At 34.2% G+C, this 24,013-nt stretch overlaps 1 protein-coding gene across 7 annotated transcripts in view; it reads right to left on the minus strand.

Annotated features, from left to right (window-relative positions):
• Nucleotides 1-4,575: 4,575 nt before the first annotated feature.
• WASF1 (WASP family member 1) overlaps nucleotides 4,576-24,013 on the minus strand; it is an 87,960-nt gene continuing 68,522 nt past the window's right edge. For 6 of the 7 annotated variants that reach the window (XM_053590992.1, XM_053590993.1, XM_053590990.1 and 3 more), the window contains exons 3-9: nucleotides 18,323-18,457; nucleotides 12,540-12,693; nucleotides 11,392-11,509; nucleotides 9,669-9,841; nucleotides 7,985-8,164; nucleotides 6,267-6,895; nucleotides 4,576-5,433 (exon numbers count right to left, since the gene is read on the minus strand). In XM_053590992.1, the coding sequence (XP_053446967.1) occupies nucleotides 5,276-5,433; nucleotides 6,267-6,895; nucleotides 7,985-8,164; nucleotides 9,669-9,841; nucleotides 11,392-11,509; nucleotides 12,540-12,693; nucleotides 18,323-18,457 (1,547 nt within the window). In that variant the 3' untranslated portion in view covers nucleotides 4,576-5,275. The remainder of the gene's footprint in view (nucleotides 5,434-6,266; nucleotides 6,896-7,984; nucleotides 8,165-9,668; nucleotides 9,842-11,391; nucleotides 11,510-12,539; nucleotides 12,694-18,322; nucleotides 18,458-24,013) is intronic. The other variant, XM_053590996.1, reaches the window with a different exon arrangement.

Raw genomic sequence — 24,013 nt, forward strand, 5'->3', positions numbered from 1 at the left:
GGGGGAAGGGGAGGGCAGACAGAGAGAGAAGGAGGGCGCGGTGGGGGAAAGGAAAATAGTGACTAATTCTCATATAAATTGGATTTAATTTTGACCAAAGTACATTATTTGAATAATTTTTAAATTCAACTTGTTAATATGTTTAGGATATTGCATCCTCATTTATAAGGATTTATAAGTGAAATATGTTTATAATTTCCCTTTATAATAATATATTTTTTGCAATTTTAGTATCAGGTATATCCAGATGAAGTAGAATGAATTTGAAGTATTTCTTCTTTTTTCTATTGTCTATAAGATTTGGCATGATCTGTTTTTTGAAATTATCTTCTATTTTTATTTATAAATATTAGTTGTTTATTTTTCGAGACTTTGGAAAAAATAAAAAATTAATTAATTAAATATCCTAAAATGACTTCAATACACACTCAGTTGCATTTAATTTTTTTTCTAAAGAAGAAAAAGAGCAGCTGGCCTTATAATAATAAAAAGGTACCAATGACTAGCCTTTTAAAAAAGTGTCTGAAATGGTCATTCAAGGCTGGTATTCATTATTTATTCAGAGCCTGATTGTCAGGCTTGAAAAGCAACAGAGATTACTGATGTATTCTAGAGAACATAAATAAATTTGTTCTTGGTACAGCAATGAAGAGAGGAAAAAACTTATTCTTTGTATTACAAAGGTCCTATGCATTCTGTTTCTGTAAGATGCTTTTAATTAATTATAAGTTATATGGAACAATTTACAAATACCATAATTTGATATTTCTTTTCATTAGTTCAACATACCAAAGCTATCTTTAAACCGTGATATTGTATGATTAATATTTTGCATTGATTTATTCACATTTTTAAGTAAGTGGATGTTATAGAGATAATGGATTCTAAAAGTAATTTTTAAACTATTTAGGAGCTTTAAATAATTTATTTTACATTTGTTTCAGTTTAGGGAAATGCTTTTTCTTTAGTGTGCGTGTATGATTTTGTTTTTTATTGTTTGGGATTCATTGAGGGTACAAAGAATTAAGTTACACTGATTGCATCTGTTAGATAAAGCTGGTGTCAAGATAAATGTATTAAACCAAAAATGCAAAAAATAAGCAGTGGCATGCTTTTATTAAGGGCAAAGTTAAAGCTGTGTTTTGAAAGTAATTCATGAGAATTCCCATTAAATCAAAACACTTATCAATTTTGTTCTCTGCCTTAAAAGGTGACTTCAGACATATTAATAATTTTAATCTTCTGGCAAAGTTAAAATTATACTATACTTTCTTCTTATTAAAACACACACATACTGAATTTTGATAAAATTAGGAATGGTTTTATATCAACTATGTTACTGAAATTAGCAGAAAAAGAAATTTTGAACAGAAGCAATGCCTGGGAAGAAAGACTTTTAAGAGTCCTGGTGGACAGGGAAAAAAAAGAGGGAGAAGTATTAAGAAGAGATACTGTGCCGGGCAGCGCCTGTGGCTCAGTCGGTAAGGCACCGGCCCCATATACCGAGGGTGGCGGGTTCAAACCCGGCCCCAGCTGAACTGCAAACCAAAAAATAGCTGGGCGTTGTGGCGGGCGCCTGTAGTCTTAGCTACTCGGGAGGCTGAGGCAAGAGAATTGCTTCAGCCCAGGAGTTGGAGGTTGCTGTGAGCTGTGTGATGCCACGGCACTCTACCGAGGGTGATAAAGTGAGACTCTGTCTCTACAAAAAAAAAAAAAAAAAAAAAGAAGAGATACTGTGAGTCAACTGTTTAAGACAATTCTCCTGCTGTCTTGTGAGTGATCTGTTTGGCAAAGCTCAAATAGGTAATGACTGTGATGCAAATGGTACTATACAAGGAAAGGTTATAATAAAAGAATTATAGAAATTAAAAAAGCGTACGAATTACAGTTGTAATCAGAGATAACTTCATGAAAATACAAATGTGAGATGGTTACTAAAGGGTAGGGATTTCTAAAAGTGGAATAGAGCAAGGTGTTTTATAATTTATAGAACAACCCAAATGAACATTATTCTTACCTTTTAATAAATATTTATAACTTGAAAACACTTTGGAAGTCATTCATCTGCTTCAATTGATTATAAATTATGAAAAGTAGTGATGATAGCTTAAGATGTCTTGTAAATCTGAAGCTTACAAATATTCCTTACTTAGGAAAAGATATAGGGAAACTCTTTTTCCTGCCACAATAACTATGTTTCATCCCTAACAGCACTGCTCCTAGCTACTTCCTTCTCCCTCTTCAGTCCCACCATTATGGGGAAAGAGAAGAGGAGAAAAAACAGTGTCACAAAGGCCAAAGGGATCAAAAGCTTCAAGGAGGGAGAATAAACACAGAATAAAGATTAAATGACTTAGGGCAGCGCCTGTGGCTCAAGGAGTAGGGCGCTGGTCCCATATGCCGGAGGTGGTGGGTTCAAACCCAGCCCCGGCCAAAAAAAAAGATTAAATGACTTAAGGACTAAAAAGCATTCTATTGGATTTGGTAATAGGGAGGTAAATGAGTAACCTCAACTAAAACAAATGAATCCACTTGTATCCCATGGCATGCAATTCATTTTTTCTGATTCTATGCTTTTGTGCAATGACCTTGTTGAATAGTAAAATAATTCAATAAGTCATTACCCAGTAACTTTCATTCTTCTTAGGCAATTAAAACTGACCATGAACAATCTGTTCCAAAATTCCCTCAGCAAGTTAAGGTGAATATCTAGAGCAAAATGTTATTTTGATTTTAAATGGATACTACATATTTGGCTTCTTCAGTCTGCAGATATTTTATCTTCAAGGAATGTTCTGAAAAACAAATAAAAATCTATCAAACTGTTGAGGATACACACTGCAGGGCTTTGCTTATAAACGTCTACTTCTACTACTATGAGATCTTCACCAGTTTCCTTTTATATCATTCTTAACTGCTTCAACACCAGTACCATTATGTTCTGGTTACCTGGCCACCATTGGGCTTTATAAAAAATATGTACTAGTTGGTTCCTTTGGCTCATAGCACACTTAGGAACACAGAGTTTGTGCAATATTTTCTCAAGTTAAATTTGAAAATATACATTTTCATTAAGTTGGCAAGGAATCTCAAATGATTATCTAATCTCTTATTCTAAGCTAAGCTATCCAGAAAAAAAATCAAATCTTTTGCTTATTAAGTCATCAGAAAATGTTTTCTATGTCCAAATTGAATCGCTACAATTGAACTTGGCTCATTATTCCTATTCTACGAAGATTATTGTTCATTACCTAGATGCTTAAATAATCCCTAAATTACTAAGTAACCTTAAGTATTAACTTTCTATTGCTACAATAATGCGTAAAATAACATACCTCAAAAATTTAGAGATAAGCCAATAAGCATTCACTTTTTTCTCATGAATTTATGGATTGGCAGATTGAGCTGGGCTAATCTTGGCCAGACACGCTCATTTGTCTACAGCTACCCAACAGGTGAGCTTTGGCTTGGCCGGTCTAAGATGGCCTGAACTAGAATAGCTCTCCATGAGATTTCTTTTTCTTTTCTTTTTTTTGCAGTTTTTGGCCAGGGCCAAGTTTGAACCCACCACCTCCGTATATGGGGCCAGCACCCTCCTCCTTTGAGCCACAGGCACCTCCCACCCTCCATGAGATTTCTGTCTGCAGGATAGCCTAGGCTCATTCCCAAGGCAGAGGCAAGGAGAGAGAGAGAGAGGGAGAGAGAGAGAAAGTGCCGTAGCTTACCAGGCCTCTCGAGGCCTAGGCTGACAACTGGCACAATGTCACTGTTTCCAGTTGCTATTGACCAAAACAAGTCTCAGGGACAGCCAAGTTCAAGGGTGCAAAAACAGAACTCACTTCTTGATGAGAAGAATGAACCAGAAATTGTATTGCAAAAGGAGTAGACAGGTGACTGAAGACCACAGTCACTTTTACAAACAATCTTCCCAATTTTCATTTAGTCTTTAAGTAAGCTGATATTAATGGTGTTTGGACTGTTACAAATCTGGACTTTGTAAATATTATCTCATTTTATCATTATAAAATATAATTTCAAGAACACTGTTAAACTAAAATCAAGGTGTGCTGAAATTAGATGGCAATTTGAGTTTTTTCAGATCACAAGAACTGGGCGGCGCCTGTGGCTCAGTGAGTAGAGCGCCGGCCCCATATGCCGAGGGTGGCGGGTTCAGGCCCAGCCCCGGCCAAACTGCAACAAAAAATAGCCGGGTGTTGTGGCGGGTGCCTGTAGTCCCAGCTGCTTGGGAGGCTGAGGCAAGAGAATGGCGTAAGCCCAAGAGTTAGAGGTTGCTGTGAGCCGTGTGACGCCATGGCACTCTACCTGAGGGCGGTACAGTGAGACTCTGTCTCTACAAAAAAAAAAAAGATCACAAGAACTGAGAAAATGCATTTTGTGACCTTAGGAAAAATGCCATAAAGCTACCTTACATATTAGAAAATATGAATCTGTAAAAACTAAGAGGAAATTCATAGCTTATGTTAAATTTTCTTTTATTATCTATGTATTTAGAACCTACTTTATAGTATTTGATAAACTACCAGAAATCATTTTATTAAAAGAGCAACACTCGTGAACTTTTGAAATGAACCATTTATTAAATCAGATTGTTACTCTTAACAGTTATGTAAGTTACATGTGTAAGTCAGAATATTTCACATGGAAAATTTTTAAACTCCTATAGGCAAGCAAAATTGTATCACACAATATATAAGTAGGAAGAGGGTACTGCTAAACATTCAAATAAGGCAAGTATTTAAAAACCATGAAACAATAATTAAAAAAAAATTCAAGCATTCCTTTAAGAAAATTCAACACTACAAGCTAAATGTACTTTCTGAGTGGATTCATATAATCAAGGCAGTGTTTCTTCTTTTAAAACATCAGGAAATAGAATAAGGCTCATTAATAGATACAGCTGCCCTCAAGATTTCAATCTCAGTTGCTTTCTTGAAATTAAAATTCACGAAGTGCACAATTAAGTTATTCAAAAAACTGAATCTGCTACTCTAACAACAGCTGTCCATGCTTAATATTTAGTGATTTATTTGATCAAATTATGTCTTTTCAGGGAAAAAAATAAGATAAGCCACTGTAAAACATTTAGTTTGAAGTTATGCTAATGTTTTTCTTAGAAATCAAAAATTATGGAGGAAAAGGGTTATTTATAAGGAAAAGAAAGCAAAACACTAGAATGATCAAACATTTTCAAAGAACAAGCACCACGAAGGACATCTGCATTCAGTTTTGTAATATTTATCAACGCATCTTTTTCTTACTCCAACCAATCTACTTCATCAAATTCTGAATCGTCTTCTGAATCACTATATTCCACAGCAATACGGCGAGACAGAATGGTAGCAACATCATTCTCAATGCGTTCGTGTTTAGCTTCCTGTTCACGCTGCTCTTCTACTTTGCGTAGCTGAATACCTGATACAGCAAATCCAAAACATCCATTTTAAATCAAAATACTGGATACTACTATTAATCTGTCTTGAGAAGAATCAGGTACACATGAGAAACGTTAATAGAGAAATAAAAATATCTAAAATTATATTTAGAAAGGAACCAAATCATTCATTATGTTATACTATTTGATTAAACTTACCAGATACCACAGTGAATATCTACAGTTTATTTACTCATCACAGTCTACTGTATTTCTCTATTCACCACCCCCTAAAAATTTAATCAAGTAATACATTTCTTTTATTACCTCTATGGTCAAATAAACAATGTTGAATCTATTTTCTGGGCTTTATTATTGCCCATACTTGAGGGAAAGGCACTATTATTCATTCTGCTCTCTTAGTGTAGTTACTTAGGAAATCTTGACTGAATAAATGAATATGAGAAGTCTTTCTAAGGGAGGAAACTTACTCCTTTAAAAGTATCTTGTAGAGCAAGTATCACCAATACCTCAACTAAACAGCCTGAAGAATGAAGAAAATACTATTTTAAAGGAGTTAATACAGATATTAAGCATAATAAAAAAGAGTATTAATTAAATTTTCTGTAACATTTAAGTCTGAGATTTTAAATTTCTCAAACATTCTAAGAATCCCTATGAAATCTGAAAGTGAAATGATTAAAAGTGATATATTTTCTTGAAAAGGATTTAAAACATACATTAGATATAGCTTTACTTTCTAAAGACTACTCATACAAAAACATGATTATCGTAAATTTTACAAATGAAGAACACACTACTATCGTAAATATTTAGAAAGTTTCCAGTGCTACTATAGCATTGAGAAAATTACCTTTTCGTATTGCTTCCAGTAGGACACTCCGGGCATCACTGATTACAGGTAGGGTTGATGGATGACGCTTTGGCTCAGAAGCAGGTATAACTTGTGATGGAGGAGACGGAGGCATTAATGGAACATGGGGACCCGGGGCGGTGGATGGAGTTGGATGTAGCCCAGAAGGAGGATGAGCGAGAGCTGCAACTGTGACAGGTGATGATGGTCGAATGCCAGGTGGAGGCAGAGGAGGTGGTGGTGGGGGTGGAGGCAGCCCCTGAACTTCACCTTGTGGGAGTGGATGAACTGATACAGTCTCACATACTGGGGCAGCTCTAGCTACTGGTGGAGAGGGCTGTACTAGAGGAGGTGCGATTGGAGGAGGAGCTGGGTGGAGAACTCCAGGGGCAATCTGAAGAGGAGCTGGAGGTGGTGGTACTGCTGGAGCTTGCAAAGCAGTGGTTGGAGGTGGAGGTGGGGGAGGTACTGGTGGAGGAGGAGTTGAAGTCATTGAAGCTCTTAATGAGGAAGTTGACAAGGCAGATGGGAGAGGTGGTGGAGGAGGTGGGGGAGTGGGGCTCACAAACACAGGTGTTCTGCCTGTAGCTGGTGACTGAGGGCGATTTTCTATCAAACTTGTAGCAGAACTGAAATGATAAAGAGATCCTAACAAGTTATTAAGAGAGAAAACCTAACCACACAAGCTATAAATGACTATCAGTAACTAAATCACAAAAGATCCATTAATATGTTCCTTACAGAAATTTAAATTCTTCAACAGTTTAGAAAGAAATGAGAACTAAAAGTACATCAACAAAAAAATTAATAAGTGGTGCTTTGGTTTGTAATATTCTAAATAATCTCATCCTCTCAAGCAACCTTCATATCTACTCAGACATTTACTTTGATAAATAAAATGTCCAGTTCTACATTGTGATATGAGTTTCTGTAATTACTCAATAGTTATCACATTGCAGTATTTGTAGCAATACTTGTGACCAATACAATGCTATATTTACACTAAAACTATTAAGACTCACCACATGTCATTTTAGTTAAGTCAATGACAGCTAATTACAATCCACAAAGGGAAATTTACAGCTCTCATTCTTCCTGAAGATGAAACATCGAGTCGGTGATAGAAAGTTAGTTTTAACTGAAAATTAGAAATCTGACCTCTATCTATTAGAAAATTTGTCTAGTAGAGAATATTTCTCTATTGAAAATTTGTAATTTGGATAATAACTGATAAGATTAAGCTTCAGAACAGTTTTACTGAAATATTATTGTAAGTGACTGACAATTCTCTCTGAAATTCTTAAAGTACTTTCCTTAGTATCAAATTAACATCCACAACCACACATCTTTGGTTCTCATTTCTTAGACCCTTAACACATTCCAAAAATTCTTAACTTTTCTTACTACAATACACATAAGCTTGATAACAAAGCTATGATAAAATGAAACACACTTTAATCTTTAAAGTTGTATTAGCCAGGAGAATGTGCTAGCTCTAGTCAGAGGACAGCAAATCACAGCCCATAGGACATCTGACCACTCCTTAATACAGTTTTACTGAAACACAGACATAACCATTTGTTTATATACAGTCTATGTCTGCTTTCATGCAACCATAAGCAGAAACTGTATCTCCAGAAAACCAAAAACATTTACTATCTGGTATTCGAAAGGAAAGAACAACTGATACAAAACATCACATGCGTGTCCCAACATACCTGATACAGGTGGGTATGGGTTTCGCATCTCCTGCTCCATGCATTGGTGGAGGCGGAGGTGGCTCGTGTGGTCTGACTAAGACCCTTTCCTCAGCTCTAGTCAGAAGCTCACTCATCTGACTAAATGGCAAGGCAGAAAGTGAGTAAGATCCATCCATATGATCCACATACGTCTGAGGTCTAAAAGAAATATATAGTATCAGCGTGTTTTTCTTGAATAACTAGAGGAACAAAGTGTTCTACATGAAATAATATTGAAAATTTATACATATTGAATATTGAATATTTTATAAAATTTATAAATATTGAATATTTAAAACTTATAAATATTGAATGCCAATGTTTTAACTATTTATAAGAAAAATTTCTGAAATTATATTAATCTTACTTTTGAAACAAAGAATGCTATTTACTTGCTGATTTAGGTTATGATGATCCCATCAGTTATTTTATCATTTTGTGAAAGAATAACAAATCATTTCACACAGATGAAAAACATTTCGTATAAATTTTATAGCAAATTTTGTCTGCCTTTATTTCATTTTCTCTTTCCGAGAAGATGCCAGTGACAGAAAGGCAGACTATGAAAACTGGAATTTTCTACTACTAGGATATCGTGCTGCTCTCTTAAACCTAAGTGACTTTGAAAAGTCTTGCACCACTTGATATTAGCACTAGAAATGGCTAGTGACACTGTTTCTATCCTTTTGGTGTTTTCAAAAGTGCTAGGATACTCAAAAACACCTGAGCAACATAGTAACATGTTATGACTCAGATTAAAGTCTTAGATAACTTAGATCAAAGCAAAATTTTAGATACCTTGAGCTTGCAAAGGTTTATAAATAATAAATGTATTTATTTATTATAGCGATTCTGAGGATAAAGTTAGGTTTAACACATGTATGCAGAATAAATCAGAAATTACTGTATTTACTGCTAGTGGGTTTTTACCTAAGTATAGTAGAAATAAGTGCTTAACTACAGATTCCTAACATTTTTAATCTCAACTATTTCAGTTTTTCTCTTTCAATAATAAATAGTACCTCTCAGATGTATACTTTTTCTATAATAGCTCTTTTCTATTCAAAATCACTATGTCTATACCCAAATAAGTATCTTCACAGAGTGATGCCAGTATAATGTGCTTGCTATGGTAGCATGCTACTTAGGACTCTTGGCCATTGAAAAATAAAAATGACCTATTTTGTATTTCTGCAGAAGGGTGTAAGTAATATATGTATGTATAAGGTGAAGGATGTAGTAAAGCAAGTAAGCCAGGGGGAAAAGAAGGAACAAAATAGAATCCCTTCTCAACTTCTAGTTTACATGCAACGAATCAGTAACACTTTAAAAAAAATTCCAGACCCATAGTAGAGACCCTCCTCTATTACGAAATTCTAGGGGATTCTGCCTGAAATATTGAAAGGGAGTTGAGACTTCTGAAAGTTAAAACAATTATGATAATCTATTCCAACCATCTCTTTCTATTGATGACAAAACTGAGGTCGAGGTATAAAAATGTCCCCCACAAGACAGAAGGCTCATAGTAGTTGGGAGTTTGAAATCATCTTATAACAGGGTCTGCCAGTTCAATAGTTTAAGACCTAAGACTTAGAAGTACAGGTGTTATAAATAAAGCCAATATTTTATCATTAATTTTTTAAAACAACAAAAGAAACGAAACCTTGTTTCAAAATGAGAGGCTGGGCCATTAGCAACTTCAATATGCTTATGTAAGAGATTAGCATCATCTTCAGCCAGCTCTGGACCTTGGGCCAGCTTCTGCCATTCTCTCCGCCTGTCGTGAGGTGCTCTTGGCACTTTTTCTGGTTCATGAGGACGATCTAGATTTTTCTGCTATAACAGATGTATTGAAACAAAGACAAATGCTGAAGTGCTAATTTTTTTTTTGCAGTTTTTGGCCGGGGCTGGGTCTGAACCCACCACCTCCGGCATATGGGGCCAGCACCCTACTCCTTTGAGCCACAGGTGCCACCCTGAAGTGCTAATTTTTTAAAAAGAGTTTATAACAATCAAAATAAGTGTCTAAAATCAACATTGTCATCATAATATAGTAAAAGTAACACAAACACAGTTCACTTGTACATTTAGAGTTAAATCTTAGCTAGTGTGCTATAATCTCAGTTTCTTGTTATATTTTTTTAATTCCTAGTTTGATCTGATGCATTATATATAAAATAGTATATCTAAATAATAAACTTTGAGTCCTTTCAGATGAAAAAAAAAAATTCACCAACCCTTGTTCCCATATCTGTTGGTTTGAAATTTCTACCATGAATGGCACTAACACTAACCAAACATAACTAATGCTATGTCATCCAGTTAGATAGAAAACATATTAGAAAAATCTAATTATCCAATTAGCCCACAGTAACAATGGCTCTCAATAGAAAACAGTCTTCAAACAATAAAACAAAAAATGATTCAAATAGGATTCAAATAGAAATGTCTACAGTAGATATAACAAATTCGAATGTCAAAGGGTCCAAGCAGATACGATACGTGAATAAAGCCAGTCAGGCATAGGATGGGGCATGCAGATAACTAGATGGACATGCCCATTTATGGCATTCCAGTTAAAAAAACACTTGGGGGGCACACAAAGCATTGTCTCCTGGCAGTACCTGGCTAGCCAGTCACCAGTTTGCAAATGCTAGCTAGAACACTGGTTTATCATCTAGCATAGACGATGATAACATGAGGGCATCCTGAGGATGGGAAAAGTAGAGATATAACTACAGAAGAAACAGAGGGAGGATGAACATAGACTTTGCCCCCTTCATCATTCAGCCTAAATCCAACTTTGCTTCTTCCTTAGATATTTTCTGTCACCATTAACATGAAATAAAACATATCCAAATGAATTTTATTAGAAAGTAGAAAATGATAACACAGAAGAAAGATAACAGGAATTTTGTGAGAATATAATGACTTTCTAAAACATTTAAGAAATATTTAGGATACTCTGTGACAAGAAAATATTAGCTTAATCTACATCACCAATATCTGCACAATGTTCCTTTTTTCTTTCTGACCAGAATGCTCTATTCTTCCCTGGTCCACATAATTCCTATATGTTCTTCAAGCTTCATTATAAGCTTTCTTGGAAGTGTTTATCAGTGCTGTTTTCTGGCTAAAACAGTTCCTAACCTTTGTTCTACTTAAACCCCATGCAAACCTCTGCTATGGCACTTATTATCCCATAGTATAATAATTTAATTGCTCATCTGCTCCCCATTAGGCTGTATAGTTTTAAAGACTTCAGTATTTGATTATACGAATCCAATAAAATAAAATGTCAAAGTACAGAATTAGTAAAGAAAGTTTCATATATGCAACAAAACTCAAATATAGAAAACTTCAATTTTTTGAACCACTTGTAATACCTTTTGCTTCCTCTTTTCCTTCCTCTTATCCTCTGTATCTTGCAACATTTTTTCTTTCCACAGATCAAAGAAATATGAAGGGTTGGTATAAAACTTCAAACCTTCTTTACCATCATCTCTGAAATGTACAATATTAATTGAAATGCATATTAGTAGAGTTAGAGGGCCAACCAGAACAGAATTTTAATAAAATTTTTATTCCTCTTAAAGCAATAAAACATGATGATAAAATATTGCCAAAATTAGAATATTGCACCAATAGAAAATTTCTCCCAAATCAGAAAGGAAACTAAGAAAACCAGATGTTCTTCTGAGTAGATATTAATAATTTAAAGTAGAACTAGGCAATTTTCATCCCTAATTTCTGTGGAATATCAAATTTTCTAAAAGTCCTTTGGGAAATTTCAATAATTACAAATGATTCTACCAAATATAAAAGCCTGATAAGACATTGTTTAGAACAGAGAAATTTTGCAGTTTCCCCCCAAACTCTAATTTACTTATTATCTTACTAAATCCAAAAGATATCATCTAACAGTCATTTTAACACTTATATCCAATGACTTGACTTACAATTTCAAATAACTATTTGAATATCATTTTGTTCAGTAGCTGTGTTGAAGATCTCAAATTACCCATGTAAATAAATAGTGTGAAAAGATTCCAAAGGCTGAAAAATTCCAGATTTTATTTTAAATAGTAAAAAGTATTTTTAAAATAGATACTACAAATTCATTACATAAGAAGTTAATGTATACAGATCAAGAGTAGACAAATAAGCAAAAAATTGTAACATTCATTTTGTTAATAGGGTAGAATTTTGACCTCTTTTTAATTTTCTATTTGATTAAAAATTAAATTAAAAGGACAATAACAACTCCCTATCTGTTCATATTAGTAAGTTTGTCAGTAGCTTTTCTTAATAATATATATCAAAATAATTCCCTTGAAAGGGCCTGTCTTTTGTATGCCAGAACCTTAGGCTTTTATCTAGTGAATAAAGCAAAGGTTTTCTAAAGATGGTGGACAGGAAGGACTCTGTGTGTTGGGTATAAGCTCAACATAGTAAAGAACGTTTGGAGATTTAGCACTTAAATAATAAGTATGAAACAAATAACAAGCCCTCTTTTATTTGTTAACTTACTGACCTATAAGGAGTGAGTATATTGAGAGGTGGAGGCTGTTCACAAACATCATACGTCTCCTGTAATGGAATAGGCAAAGTCTTGCGATCAAAAAGCTGCTGATCTTGAATTGTAGAACTTCGGAAAGCTTTTCTCATTGTTATATCTTGCAAAGACACTAAAACAAAAATCAAGAATTAATTTTATTTTATTAGGAGGATTTAACATAAAAACAAATTAATATATTGTACTTAATTTAACAGTCTGCATGGCTCAAGAGGCTGTGACCTTAGTGGCTATGAACCAGAAACTATATTTTAGGTATTTTAACATTATATTTACTCCAATGATTCTGTGCCTAATTTGCTAATCAGATGGATTTTAATACAATATTTGATATCTAAGGCTCAGAAGACCCCAGTGACACCTGAAATATACCTGTAATTCTCACCAAATACATCTTTTCTTTTCTCTACCTGCCAACCTGGGCCCCCACCAACTTAGATTCTCTTCTATGATTTTTTTCCTATCTCCCTTTATTCCTCCTTTATTTTTCAGTAATTCTGAAAAGAATTACTTATTAGTGGCATTCTGGGCTAAACACGCCATTGACCTCTACACTGTATGTACTATAAATAATACACTTGTACTATAAATTTAAAACAAATTTTACTATAAAGAAAATATTTTCAGGTAGTGGGTAATCTACATTATTATCTATGTCACTAATCTTTTATCTGTACTATAAGAATTTCTACCTAACTATAAGCTTTTGAAGACTGAAACTTATACATTAGCAATTCCCAGCAATTATCATAACCTCATCACATATATAGCTACAAAATTTAAAAATAACTTTTTTTTTCTTTTTTATTAAATCATAGCTATGTATATCAATATGATCATGGGGCACCATACAATTGGTTCATAGACCATTTGACACATTTTCATCACATTAGTTGACATAGCCCTCCTGGCATTTTCTTAGTTACTTTGCTAAGACATTTACATTCCACATTTACCAAGCCTCACATATACCCTTGTAAGATGCACCACAGGTGTGATCCTTTCAACGCCCCTCCCCCCTCCCTCCCCACTCTTTCCCCCTTCCCCCTATTCTTAGGTTGTAACTGGGTTATAGCTTTCATGTGAAGGTCATAAATTAGTTTCATATTGGATACTTTTTCTTCCATTCTCGAGATACTTTACTGAGAAGAATATGTTCCAGCTCCATCCATGTAAACATGAAAGAGGTAAAGTCTCCATCTTTCTTCAAGGCTGCATAGTATTCCATGGTGTACATATACCACAATTTATTAATCCATTCGTGGACTGATGGGCATTTGGGTTTTTTCCATGACTTAGCAATTATGAATAGGGCTGCAATAAACATTCTGGTACAAAAATCTTTGTTATGATGTGATTTTTGGTCTTCTGGGTATATGCCCAGCAGAGGAATTACAGGATTGAATGGCACGTCTATTTTTAGATCTCTAAGTGTTCTCCATATCTCTTTCCAAAAGGAATGTATTAATTTGCATTCCCACCAGCAGTGCAAAAGTGTTCCCTTTTCTCCACATCCACGCCAACACTCTCGGGTCTTGGGATTTTGTGATATAGGCTAGTCTCACTGGAGTTAGATGATATCTCAAAGTAGTTTTGATTTGCATTTCTCTGATGATTAAAGATGATGAGCATTTTTTCATATGTCTGAAGGCTGCGCACCTGTCTTCTTCAGAGAAGTTTCTCTTCAAGTCCCTTGCCCAGCCTGAGATGGGATCACTTGTTCTTTTCTTGCTAATGCGTTTGAGTTCTCTGTGGATTCTGGTTATTAAACCTTTGTCAGAGACATAACCTGCAAATATCTTCTCCCATTCTGTGGGCTGTTTCCTTGCTTTACTTACTGTGTTCTTTGCTGTGCAGAAGCTTTTTAGTTTGATCAAGTGCCAATAGTGTATTTTTGAAGCTGTTTCAGTTGCCTGGGGGGTCCTTCTCATAAAAAACCCACAATTTAAAAATAACTTTTTACTCATTTTCTTGTGGACTTTGCATGTTATTAATAAAATACAAAAAGTACCAAAATACTGCATTCTTAAACTTATAGAATGATTTTATGATATTAAAAAATTAGGTAATTTCTTATATATTTAATATAGCCTTAAATATACAAAAGCTCTCTACCACATAAGGTTAGTATTGAACAGTCATAGCAATTCTTAAATTATTCTTCTCCCTAAAATACCTCTATCACCTTCACACATACAATATACTCAATATGAACATCTGGACCTATGGGACAGGTGGAGCGATGAGGCTGTCTTTACAACTGACATACCATCACTGCATTTCCAGCAATTCTCTTGCTGCATGATTTGTGACAAAAAAATCAGAGAAGGAAAGAGTTCTTTCCCTACTATCACTAAAAAGTGCTATGAGAGATTCAGTATTTAATGAGTACATATTATATGTGCTAAATGTTTTCACTAATTTTCATTTTAAATCTTTACAACGATTCACCAAGACAGGAATTATTATTCCATTTAAAAATAATATAAGAAAGCCAACGCTAGGAAATTTATAATTGGCCAAAGTTAAATGGTTAATTAGCAGTAAAGCCAGAAAAGAAAAAAACTCAGTTCTGTCTGCCTTGAGACTAATCCTTTTGCCACAATACCACACACACTGTTCTCAGGCTCCTGTTAGAAGTGATCTGTGTTTTATGCAGTCAACATGCATCAATTCTTGCCATTTGTCCACTTCCCTTATTAGCTGAAAGTATGTAACTAAGAAAAAATCTAGTGTTTAATTTCTTAAAACTTTTTTGGCAAAGTGCAGGATAGACATATAGTTCATGTGCAATTTAAAATAGTTTAACACAGTAAATTGCACATGAACTTTATGTCCACTTTGTATATAAAAAACATATAAAGTAATAAGAATGATGTAGTACTGTTCTACCCTCAACTACTCTCACTCGTCATTTATCTTATTGTTAACAGACCACTGTGACAAAGCCCTTCTATTTGTCAACAATAACATCTGATATTACTTAATCAATGACCACACTGTAATTTAACTGTAATAATAGTATTATTTTGTTTGAACTGCCTGAGTTTCAAGACCTAGGTTAAACTGAAAATTTCTTCTCTAAAACATCCCTGAACAACTTCAAATTTAGTTCAGCTTTTAGACTTGAATTCTTCTCCACTGCTCCATATATTTCTAAAAGAAACTATATACAATTCTGATGGTATAGTTGTTGATACATTAACATATTTTTTCATACAGATGCTTTAAGTTATTTATTGGTATCTGTATTTTCACTTTCAAGTTCAATGGTGGTGCTAAGACATTTGTTAAAATTTAATAGTATTTTGAAACTGTTAATTGCTAAATGTTTTTATTTTTGTTACATATGAGAACTATCTGTGTATTTCTGTATCATTAGATAATGTACACTTATAACTTGAGTACTTCAGTTATCTAAAAGAGAAATTTTGGCTATAAATTATATATTTGAATGTATGGCCATAAAATATTTTTCCTACCACCAGCAATGATTTTATTTCAAGAATTTCAAGTGTAACTAATGTACATTGGCATGCTTTAATGGAGACCATCAAGAAAGACAATTCATAATGTACATAGCTATGATTTAATTAAAAAAAAGAAAGAAAGACAATTCACAGGAAAAAATATTTCTAAATCATAAAGAATAAAGAATTTGGATCCAAAATATACATATAGAATTCTTACAACTCAACAATTAAGAAGACAAATAATCCAATTTAAAAATGGACTAAGGAACTAGACACTTCTTTTCCAAAGAAGATACACAAATGGCCTATAAGCATATGAAGACACTCAATACACTTAGTCATGAGAGAAGCATAAATAACCCTGTTACAACATGAATGAACCTTTGGGTATCCAACCTGAGGCCCACAGGTGCATGCTATTTTTTTTAGAATATTTTTTTGCTTATCTGTGGTGTTGCATATCATGAATGAAAAGTATGCATGGACCTTTTCTTGCTAATCAGCTTTCGTTAGTATTTGTATATTTAATGTATGGTCCAAAACAACTCTTATTCTTCCAATGTGTGGCAGAAATGAAAAAAGGCTGGACACCCAATAGTTAAGTGAAGGAATCCAGCCACAAAAGACTACCTATCGTATATTCGTTCATATGAAATGTCCAGAATAGGCAAATCCATACAAATAGACAGTAGATTAGTGATTGCTAGGGACTGAGGGGAACGAGAAATGGAGAGTGACTGTTAATGAGTACAGGGCTTCTTAGAGTGATAAAAATGTTCTAGCATTGACTGTGGTATCAGATGCATTAACTGCTGAATGTGCTAAAAACAATGGATTGTACACTTTAGATCAGGCGTCCTCAAACTTTTTCAACAAGGGGCCAATACACTGTCCCTCAGACCATTGGAGGGCCGAACTATAGTTTAAAAATAAAAACTATGAACAAATTCCTATGCACACTACACATATCTTATTTGGAAGTAAAAAACAAAACAGGAACAAATACAATTCACACGGCAGCATGTGGCCCACGGGCCGTAGTTTGAGGACCCCTGCTTTAGATGAACAAACTGCAAAGGGTTTGAAATATTATCTTAATAAAGTTTTAATATTTTTATAAAAAGTACTTTTTTTCTTATATTCAGAGCTGTAAGGTTTTTTTTCCTTTTTTTTATTAAGTCATATATACATAGATCATGAATACATTTATGCATTTGTGGAATTCAATGTGCTGTTATTTGTACAAACTGGAGTGTTTACACCCTACTAATTAACACAGTTTTCATCTCATTTACTTTTAAGTTTTTATGTTTGCAAGCAATAAAACTTAGCATGTTAAGTATTTGCCTCTCTTTATTTACACATTAAATCAGATTATTTCAAAAGTAAATGTAACTAACACATCCACCATTACACTACTACACTTTTAATTTTTTTCCAGTGATATCCTTAATATTTTCATTGTTCAAGTTTAGGTCTATTATATAATTTATATTTATACTAAAAATTATTCAACAAAAATATTTTGTAGAGAGGGTTATAAGAGATTTACATTAAACAATTCTCTATGGTAGATAAGAGAAAATAACAATGTTCTTTGTAGTTCCATTTCTTTTGTTAAAAGAAAGAAAAAGAGGCACCCAGGAAATATCAACATTGAAGGTATGGTGTCAAGGTATGATTCGTACCTTTGCCCTTAGAGTTTCCACTATTATTTTAGCCCATAGTGTGGTTTTTTTTATGATACCCCTGATTCAATAACTTGGTATAAAAAATTTCTGCCCCAAATACTGGTAATTTGTTTTTAAAATGTTCATTTAAAGTAGAAAGTAGCATTCAATTAAATAACTAATTAGACTTTAGCAAAATGTATATACAAAATCATATTAAAAGAAATTACATTCTTACAGACTCAAACCTAATGATTTGGGGTAATATTAAAATAATTTTTTTCTAAGACAAAAGTATACAAATAAAAGGGAGAAAGAAGAAACAATCAGAAAAAAACTATATTTAAAATGTCTTCTTTATGTCAAAAACATTAGAGCTGTCTAGTGTACAAAAAGAAAAAATAAAAAGTAGGAAAGAAAAGTCAGAAGAGTCATACTGATGGCATTTATACATAATTTACAGATTTATTAAACATGTACACCAAAGGACATGAGTAAAAAGATGTGTCATAAATTCATGGTTAATACTGTTCTTAAATATATCACTCATCTAACTTAAAATATATATGTAGAAGAAACATAATAGAAATAAACTTACATTCTTCTTCCTTAGGATCAAGCTGTGTAACACTAACAGATAAACGGTCCACACGTTCTTGTAATGAGTTAACTCTGAAGGAAAAACTATGTGCTTCATTGAATAATTCTCCAAATATATCTTCAGCATATTTACCTAAGCAAAAATAAAACATATACCATAAAATTTAAATGTAATCAGAAATAAACACTGACTGATATAACATTTAAAAATGGTATCTTGTTGAATTTGGCATTTATTTGAAACTATAGTTGACCCTTGAACAAAAGGGGTTGAACTGGGCTGTTCCACTTATATACATGGACTTTTTTCAATGAACATATTGGAAAATTTTTTTGAGATTTGTGGCAATTTGGAAAACCTTGCAGATGAATCACAAGCCTAGAAATATAAAAAAAAGAGTAAAAAGTTAAATATGTCATGAATGCATAAAATATATGTAGATACTAGTCTACTTTATCATTTACTACCACAAAATATACACAAATCTATCACAAAAAGTTAAAATTAACCAAAACTTATGCATACAAATAACTTGGCTATACTTGGTGCCACTGTCAAAAAAATGTAAACAAATGTCAAGATCTAGTATTAAATCATAATTGAATAAAATTACAAATTATACTACTGTGCTAATTTCATAGGCAACTCCTACTGCTATCACAGTGAGCTCAAGTGTTGTTGCCACTATCCACTGAAATGCTGTGTGAGCAGTTCATGTCTCCAGTAAGTTGAGTATCACAGTAGAAAGCATGGTTCTTGGATATTTTTTATTGTGTTTAGTCTAATACCATAAACCTTGAAAAATACCCATATCTACTGCCACTATAATGATGCTGGAAGTGTTCCCAAGCAGAGAAAGTCCTAACACTGTAAGAAAAAGTTGAATTACTTGGTAGGTACCACAGAGAGCTACAGCTGTGACTGCCTGCCACTTCAAGGTTAATGAACCCAGGGCAAGAACCACTGTGGGGAAAAACACGAAAAGAGTAAAATTTATGAAGCAGTTACTGTAGCTATGCCAGCAGGTACCAAAACCTTCTGGTTTTTGTGAAGTATTTCTTCATCTTGTATTGAAAATGCAGTCTTTATGCAGATGCAGGATTGCTATAAGAAAGCCACATCTATAGACTCATGAAAAAGCAAAGTCACACAACAACTTAAAACAAAAGGAAGGTGAATGATCTAAAACTGGAGAATTTAATGCTAGCAAAGGATGGTTTGATAGTTTTGGAAAGAGGTTTGATATTAAAAAATGTCAAGGTAACAGGAAAAGCAGCTTCTGCCAATCAAGTGGCAGCAGATGAATTCCCAGATGCCATTAGGAAAATCATCAAAGAGAAATGGTATCTGCCTGAACAGATTTTTAATTCAGGTGAAAATACTCTATTCTGGAAAGGAAAAACCACAAAGACATTCAGTAGTAAGGAAAAGAAGTGAGCCCCAGGATTTCAGGTGGGGGGAAGGGCTACCCTAACTCTACTGTTTTATTCAAAAGCAGTTGGGTTTATGATATGGACTGCATTTATATATAAAGCTGGTAACCATAAGGTTTGGCTTGGACAGTGAGAACCCTTTTTCTGCTTGGTTCCATATACACATTGGCCCTGAAGTCAGTGATGAAATGCCTTTTAAAGTTCTTATGATATTGGACAATGCCCCTGGCTACCCAGAAATCTTCAGCATCAAAGGTGTCAAAGTGGACCATTCATCCCCAAACACATGTTTTATTCAGTCTCCAGATCAAGGAGTCATGAAAACCTTTAAGACTCACTGCACATGGTATTCTATGGAAAGGATTTCCAAGGCTATGGAAGAGAATGCCAATAGAACATCATGAAAGTCTAGAAAGATTACACTGTTGATGCCATTGTTGTTACAGAAAAAGCTAAGAAAGCCACTAAGCCCAAAACAAATTCTTGCTGTAAGAAACTGTCCAGGTGTTGTGTTATGACTTCAAAGAATTTACAATAGAGCCAATCAAAAAAGTCATAAAGTGAGAATGAATATGGCAGAATAAGGTGAGGGGTGAAGGGTTTCAAGATATGGAGAAATTCAAGAGCTAGTAGACACATCACAGGAATTAACAAAATATGACTTGGGGAAAAAAAAATAAGATGACTTGACGGAGATGAGTTTCCAAACCAGTGCCAGACAATAAGAAAGAAGATGAAGAAGAATCAGTCAAGAAAACAGACATCAGACAATCTGGCAGCAAAGTTCTAATTATTCAAGACTGTTGACTTCTTTAACAACATGAACCCTTCTATGAAATGGGTCTGACTCTAAAGCAAATGGTGGAAGAAGGATTGGTAGCTTAGAGGAATGTTTTTTGAAAAATGGAAAAACAAGAAAGTCAGAAATTACAATGTACTCCTGTAAAGTTAAACTGAGTGTGCCTGACTCTCCTGAGTGCTCTTCCACCTCCTCCACCTTTCTGCTCCCCCCAAGACAGTAAGCAAGATGAACCCTTCTTCTTCCTCAGCCTACTCAATGTAAAGAGGACAAGGATGAAAGACCTCTATGATGATCCACTTCCCCTCAGTGAATATATTTTTCCTTCTTTATGATTTTATTAACATTTTCCTCTTACTTTATGTAGTACATAAGACACTTAACGTACCAAAGATGTGTTAATCAACTTGTATGTTATTGATAAGGCCTCTGATCAACAGTAGTTATTAGCAGTTAAGTTTTAGAGAAGTCTTAAGGGAATGTTCAAATGCACAGAGTAGAAGCTGGGGCCCCTAACCTCTGCATTGTCCAAGGGTTAACAGTATGTTAACTTTATTTTTCAGAGAAAGGTCTTGGTCTGTCATCCAGGGTGGGGTGCGATAGCCTAATCATAGTTCAAATTCCTGGGCTCACATAATCCTCCCACTACAACTTTCCAAGTAGTGAGGGCTACAGAAGCAGGTCATAGCACCTGGCTAGTTTTTAAATTTTTGAAGCGATGGCATCTTGCTATGTTGCCCAGGCTGGTTTTGAACTCTTGGCCTCAAGCAATCGTCCTCCCTTAGTCTGGGATTACAGGTGTGTGCCACCACACCCAACCATGTATGAAACTATCATCTAAAGTCAACCAGCCATGACACAGTAAAAACCCCACAAATCCTGAGAAATCTGGTTTTAAATCCTGCCTTACTACCTCGTGTTGGATGACTCCAATAGGAGTCTAAAATGGATACATTCTACTTGCTTTATCTGTATCTATCTACCTAGGGATAGGAAAAGATTATAGTGTAAATGTACACATAAATCATATGCCTTTTAATCTGAAAATTAGTATTTATATGTAGACTCTACACTAGAACTGAATTTTAGGTCAAGTGCAGAATGCAAGATTCTTTTTTTCCTTTCAGATTAGCATGAGTGAATGTGAGTATACTAATAATTAGGTTACATTGTTTATTAGGTGAAGTTCAAGTTGTAGTTGAGCCCTTCACCCTGGGGGTGTGTTGTATACCCTTACATTGTACCATTAGGTAAGAGTTTACTAACCCCACCTCCCTCTTCCCTTTTCCCTCTGTCCCCTTCCCCCTACTTGAATTTAATTTTGTTTTTCTCTCATGTGGGGATGTAGTTGTTTATCTATTAGATTAATAAACTGTGGCATATGTATATCATAGAATGCAAGATTCCTAATGACATAGTAGATGACCTGTCTCAGGTATACTCAAAACACATATTCAAGAAATGTATATTATATTGTTATAATTTCTAAAAAAAAAGAATTAATCCTAAATCATTGCATTTCTTTAATGATATAAACTCTTATTACTAAAAAGAATGAGCCAAAATAACTAAACAAAGTTCCCTGGCATTGTTGAAGTTCGAAAAGAGGAAAAAAATAGACATTTAAAGAAATATGAAAAGCAATTTAATAAATAAATCCAAATCTTTGCTCTGTTCTCTGTGAGACCTTGATATCCATATCCTCATCTGTAAAATAGGAATAAAGATATCTATCTTAAAAAGAAGCTGTCAGAAAAATAGAGACACAGTGAGCAAAGGGTCTTATAGTATACTGGATACAGAGGAAGAGCTCAGTAACAAGAGGCTCTTAGCATATGTGAGGTAAGAGCAACAGGGCACAGAGACAGAAGCAGCTAACTTTCAGGCATCAGATGATGCTCAGGACACTTCCAGAGATACAGAGTTTCTCTAGTAGATAAGGAAAGCATCCCAGATGGAAGAAAAAGCAGGTAAAAATTATTCATTTATTCAATAAATGCTGAGATACAAAGATAGAAGAGACTATTTCATCTTAATAGCATGGAAGAGACTATTCATCTTAATAGCATGAACTGACTACATTCAACAAGAGAAATGCCATAAGACAGAATAGTAAGATTCCATAGATAATCGGAGGCCCAATCGGGGGAAATTTATGTAAAGTGTAGGTTTTCAGTAATTATCATAAAACAGGGGGAAAAAAATCTCATAAAAATCTGAGATGTACCTTTTTTGTGTGTGTTTGACTTATTTATTTATTTATTTATTATTAAATCATAGCTGTGTACATTAATGTGATCATGGGGCACCATACACTGGTTTCATAGACCATTTGACACATTTTCATCACACTGGTTAACATAGCCTTCCTGGCATTTTCTTAGTTATTGTGCTAAGACATTTACATTCCACATTTACTAAGTTTCATATATACCCTTGTAAGATGCACTGCAGGTGTAATCCCACCAATCTCTGTCCCTCCGTCCATCTCCCTCCTCGCTCCCCTCCCTTTTCCCCTTCCTCCTATTCTTAGGTTGTAACTGGGTTATAGCTTTCATGTGAAAGCCATAAATTAGTTTCATAGTAGGGCTGAGTACATTGGATACTTTTTCTTCCATTCTTGAGATACTTTACTAAGAAGAATATGTTCCAGCTCCATCCATGTAAACATGAAAGAGGTAAAGTCTCCATCTTTCTTTAAGGCTGCATAATATTCCATGATGTACATATACCACAATTTATTAATCCATTCGTGGATCGATGGGCACTTGGGCTTTTTCCATGACTAAGCAATTATGAATAGGGCTGCAATAAACATTCTGGTACAAAAATCTTTGTTATGATGTTATTTTTGGTCTTCTGGGTACATCTTTGGGAGAAAGAGGTCAGGAGGCTATCTAGTACATAGAGCCCTACAGTTTAATTTCACTGCTATTGTTCTCAAGTACCTTTGGTGCTAACTATAGTACAAAAGTAAAAATCTCAATTACTGTACCTAGAATCATTTTGGACAGCCAATTTTTCTAAGTAAATCAGAGATTAATATTTAATATGTCAATTATTATTTTAACTATTTTGGATGGAAACTTGTGAAATATATTCTATGCTTCTCTGTCTTCTTAAAATAAAATTTAATCTTTTCTAAAGGACTCATGGTCATGAATTATGAAAATTAAATATTGTCCTACGTTAGAAAATAGCTTTGCAATATATAAGAATATTTGCTTTTACATTAAATGTCCTACGTCTAGCTTTCATGTTGTATTTTCCCTTGTGTCACTTCTTCATCTGCTATTAACTACCTCTTTTAGTTGGCTTCAGTGATGCCTTGTGTTATCTTCCGACTCATCTCCTCTTTTTATCCTCTGAAGCATAAATGTTTGGAAACCACATCATCGAAGCAGTTTGAATTATCAAAGTAAAAGTAAACAGGCTCTGAGAGAGGGATCAATTGGT

The sequence above is a fragment of the Nycticebus coucang genome, chromosome 5, assembly GCF_027406575.1.
Source record: "Nycticebus coucang isolate mNycCou1 chromosome 5, mNycCou1.pri, whole genome shotgun sequence".
Lineage (NCBI taxonomy): Eukaryota > Metazoa > Chordata > Mammalia > Primates > Lorisidae > Nycticebus > Nycticebus coucang.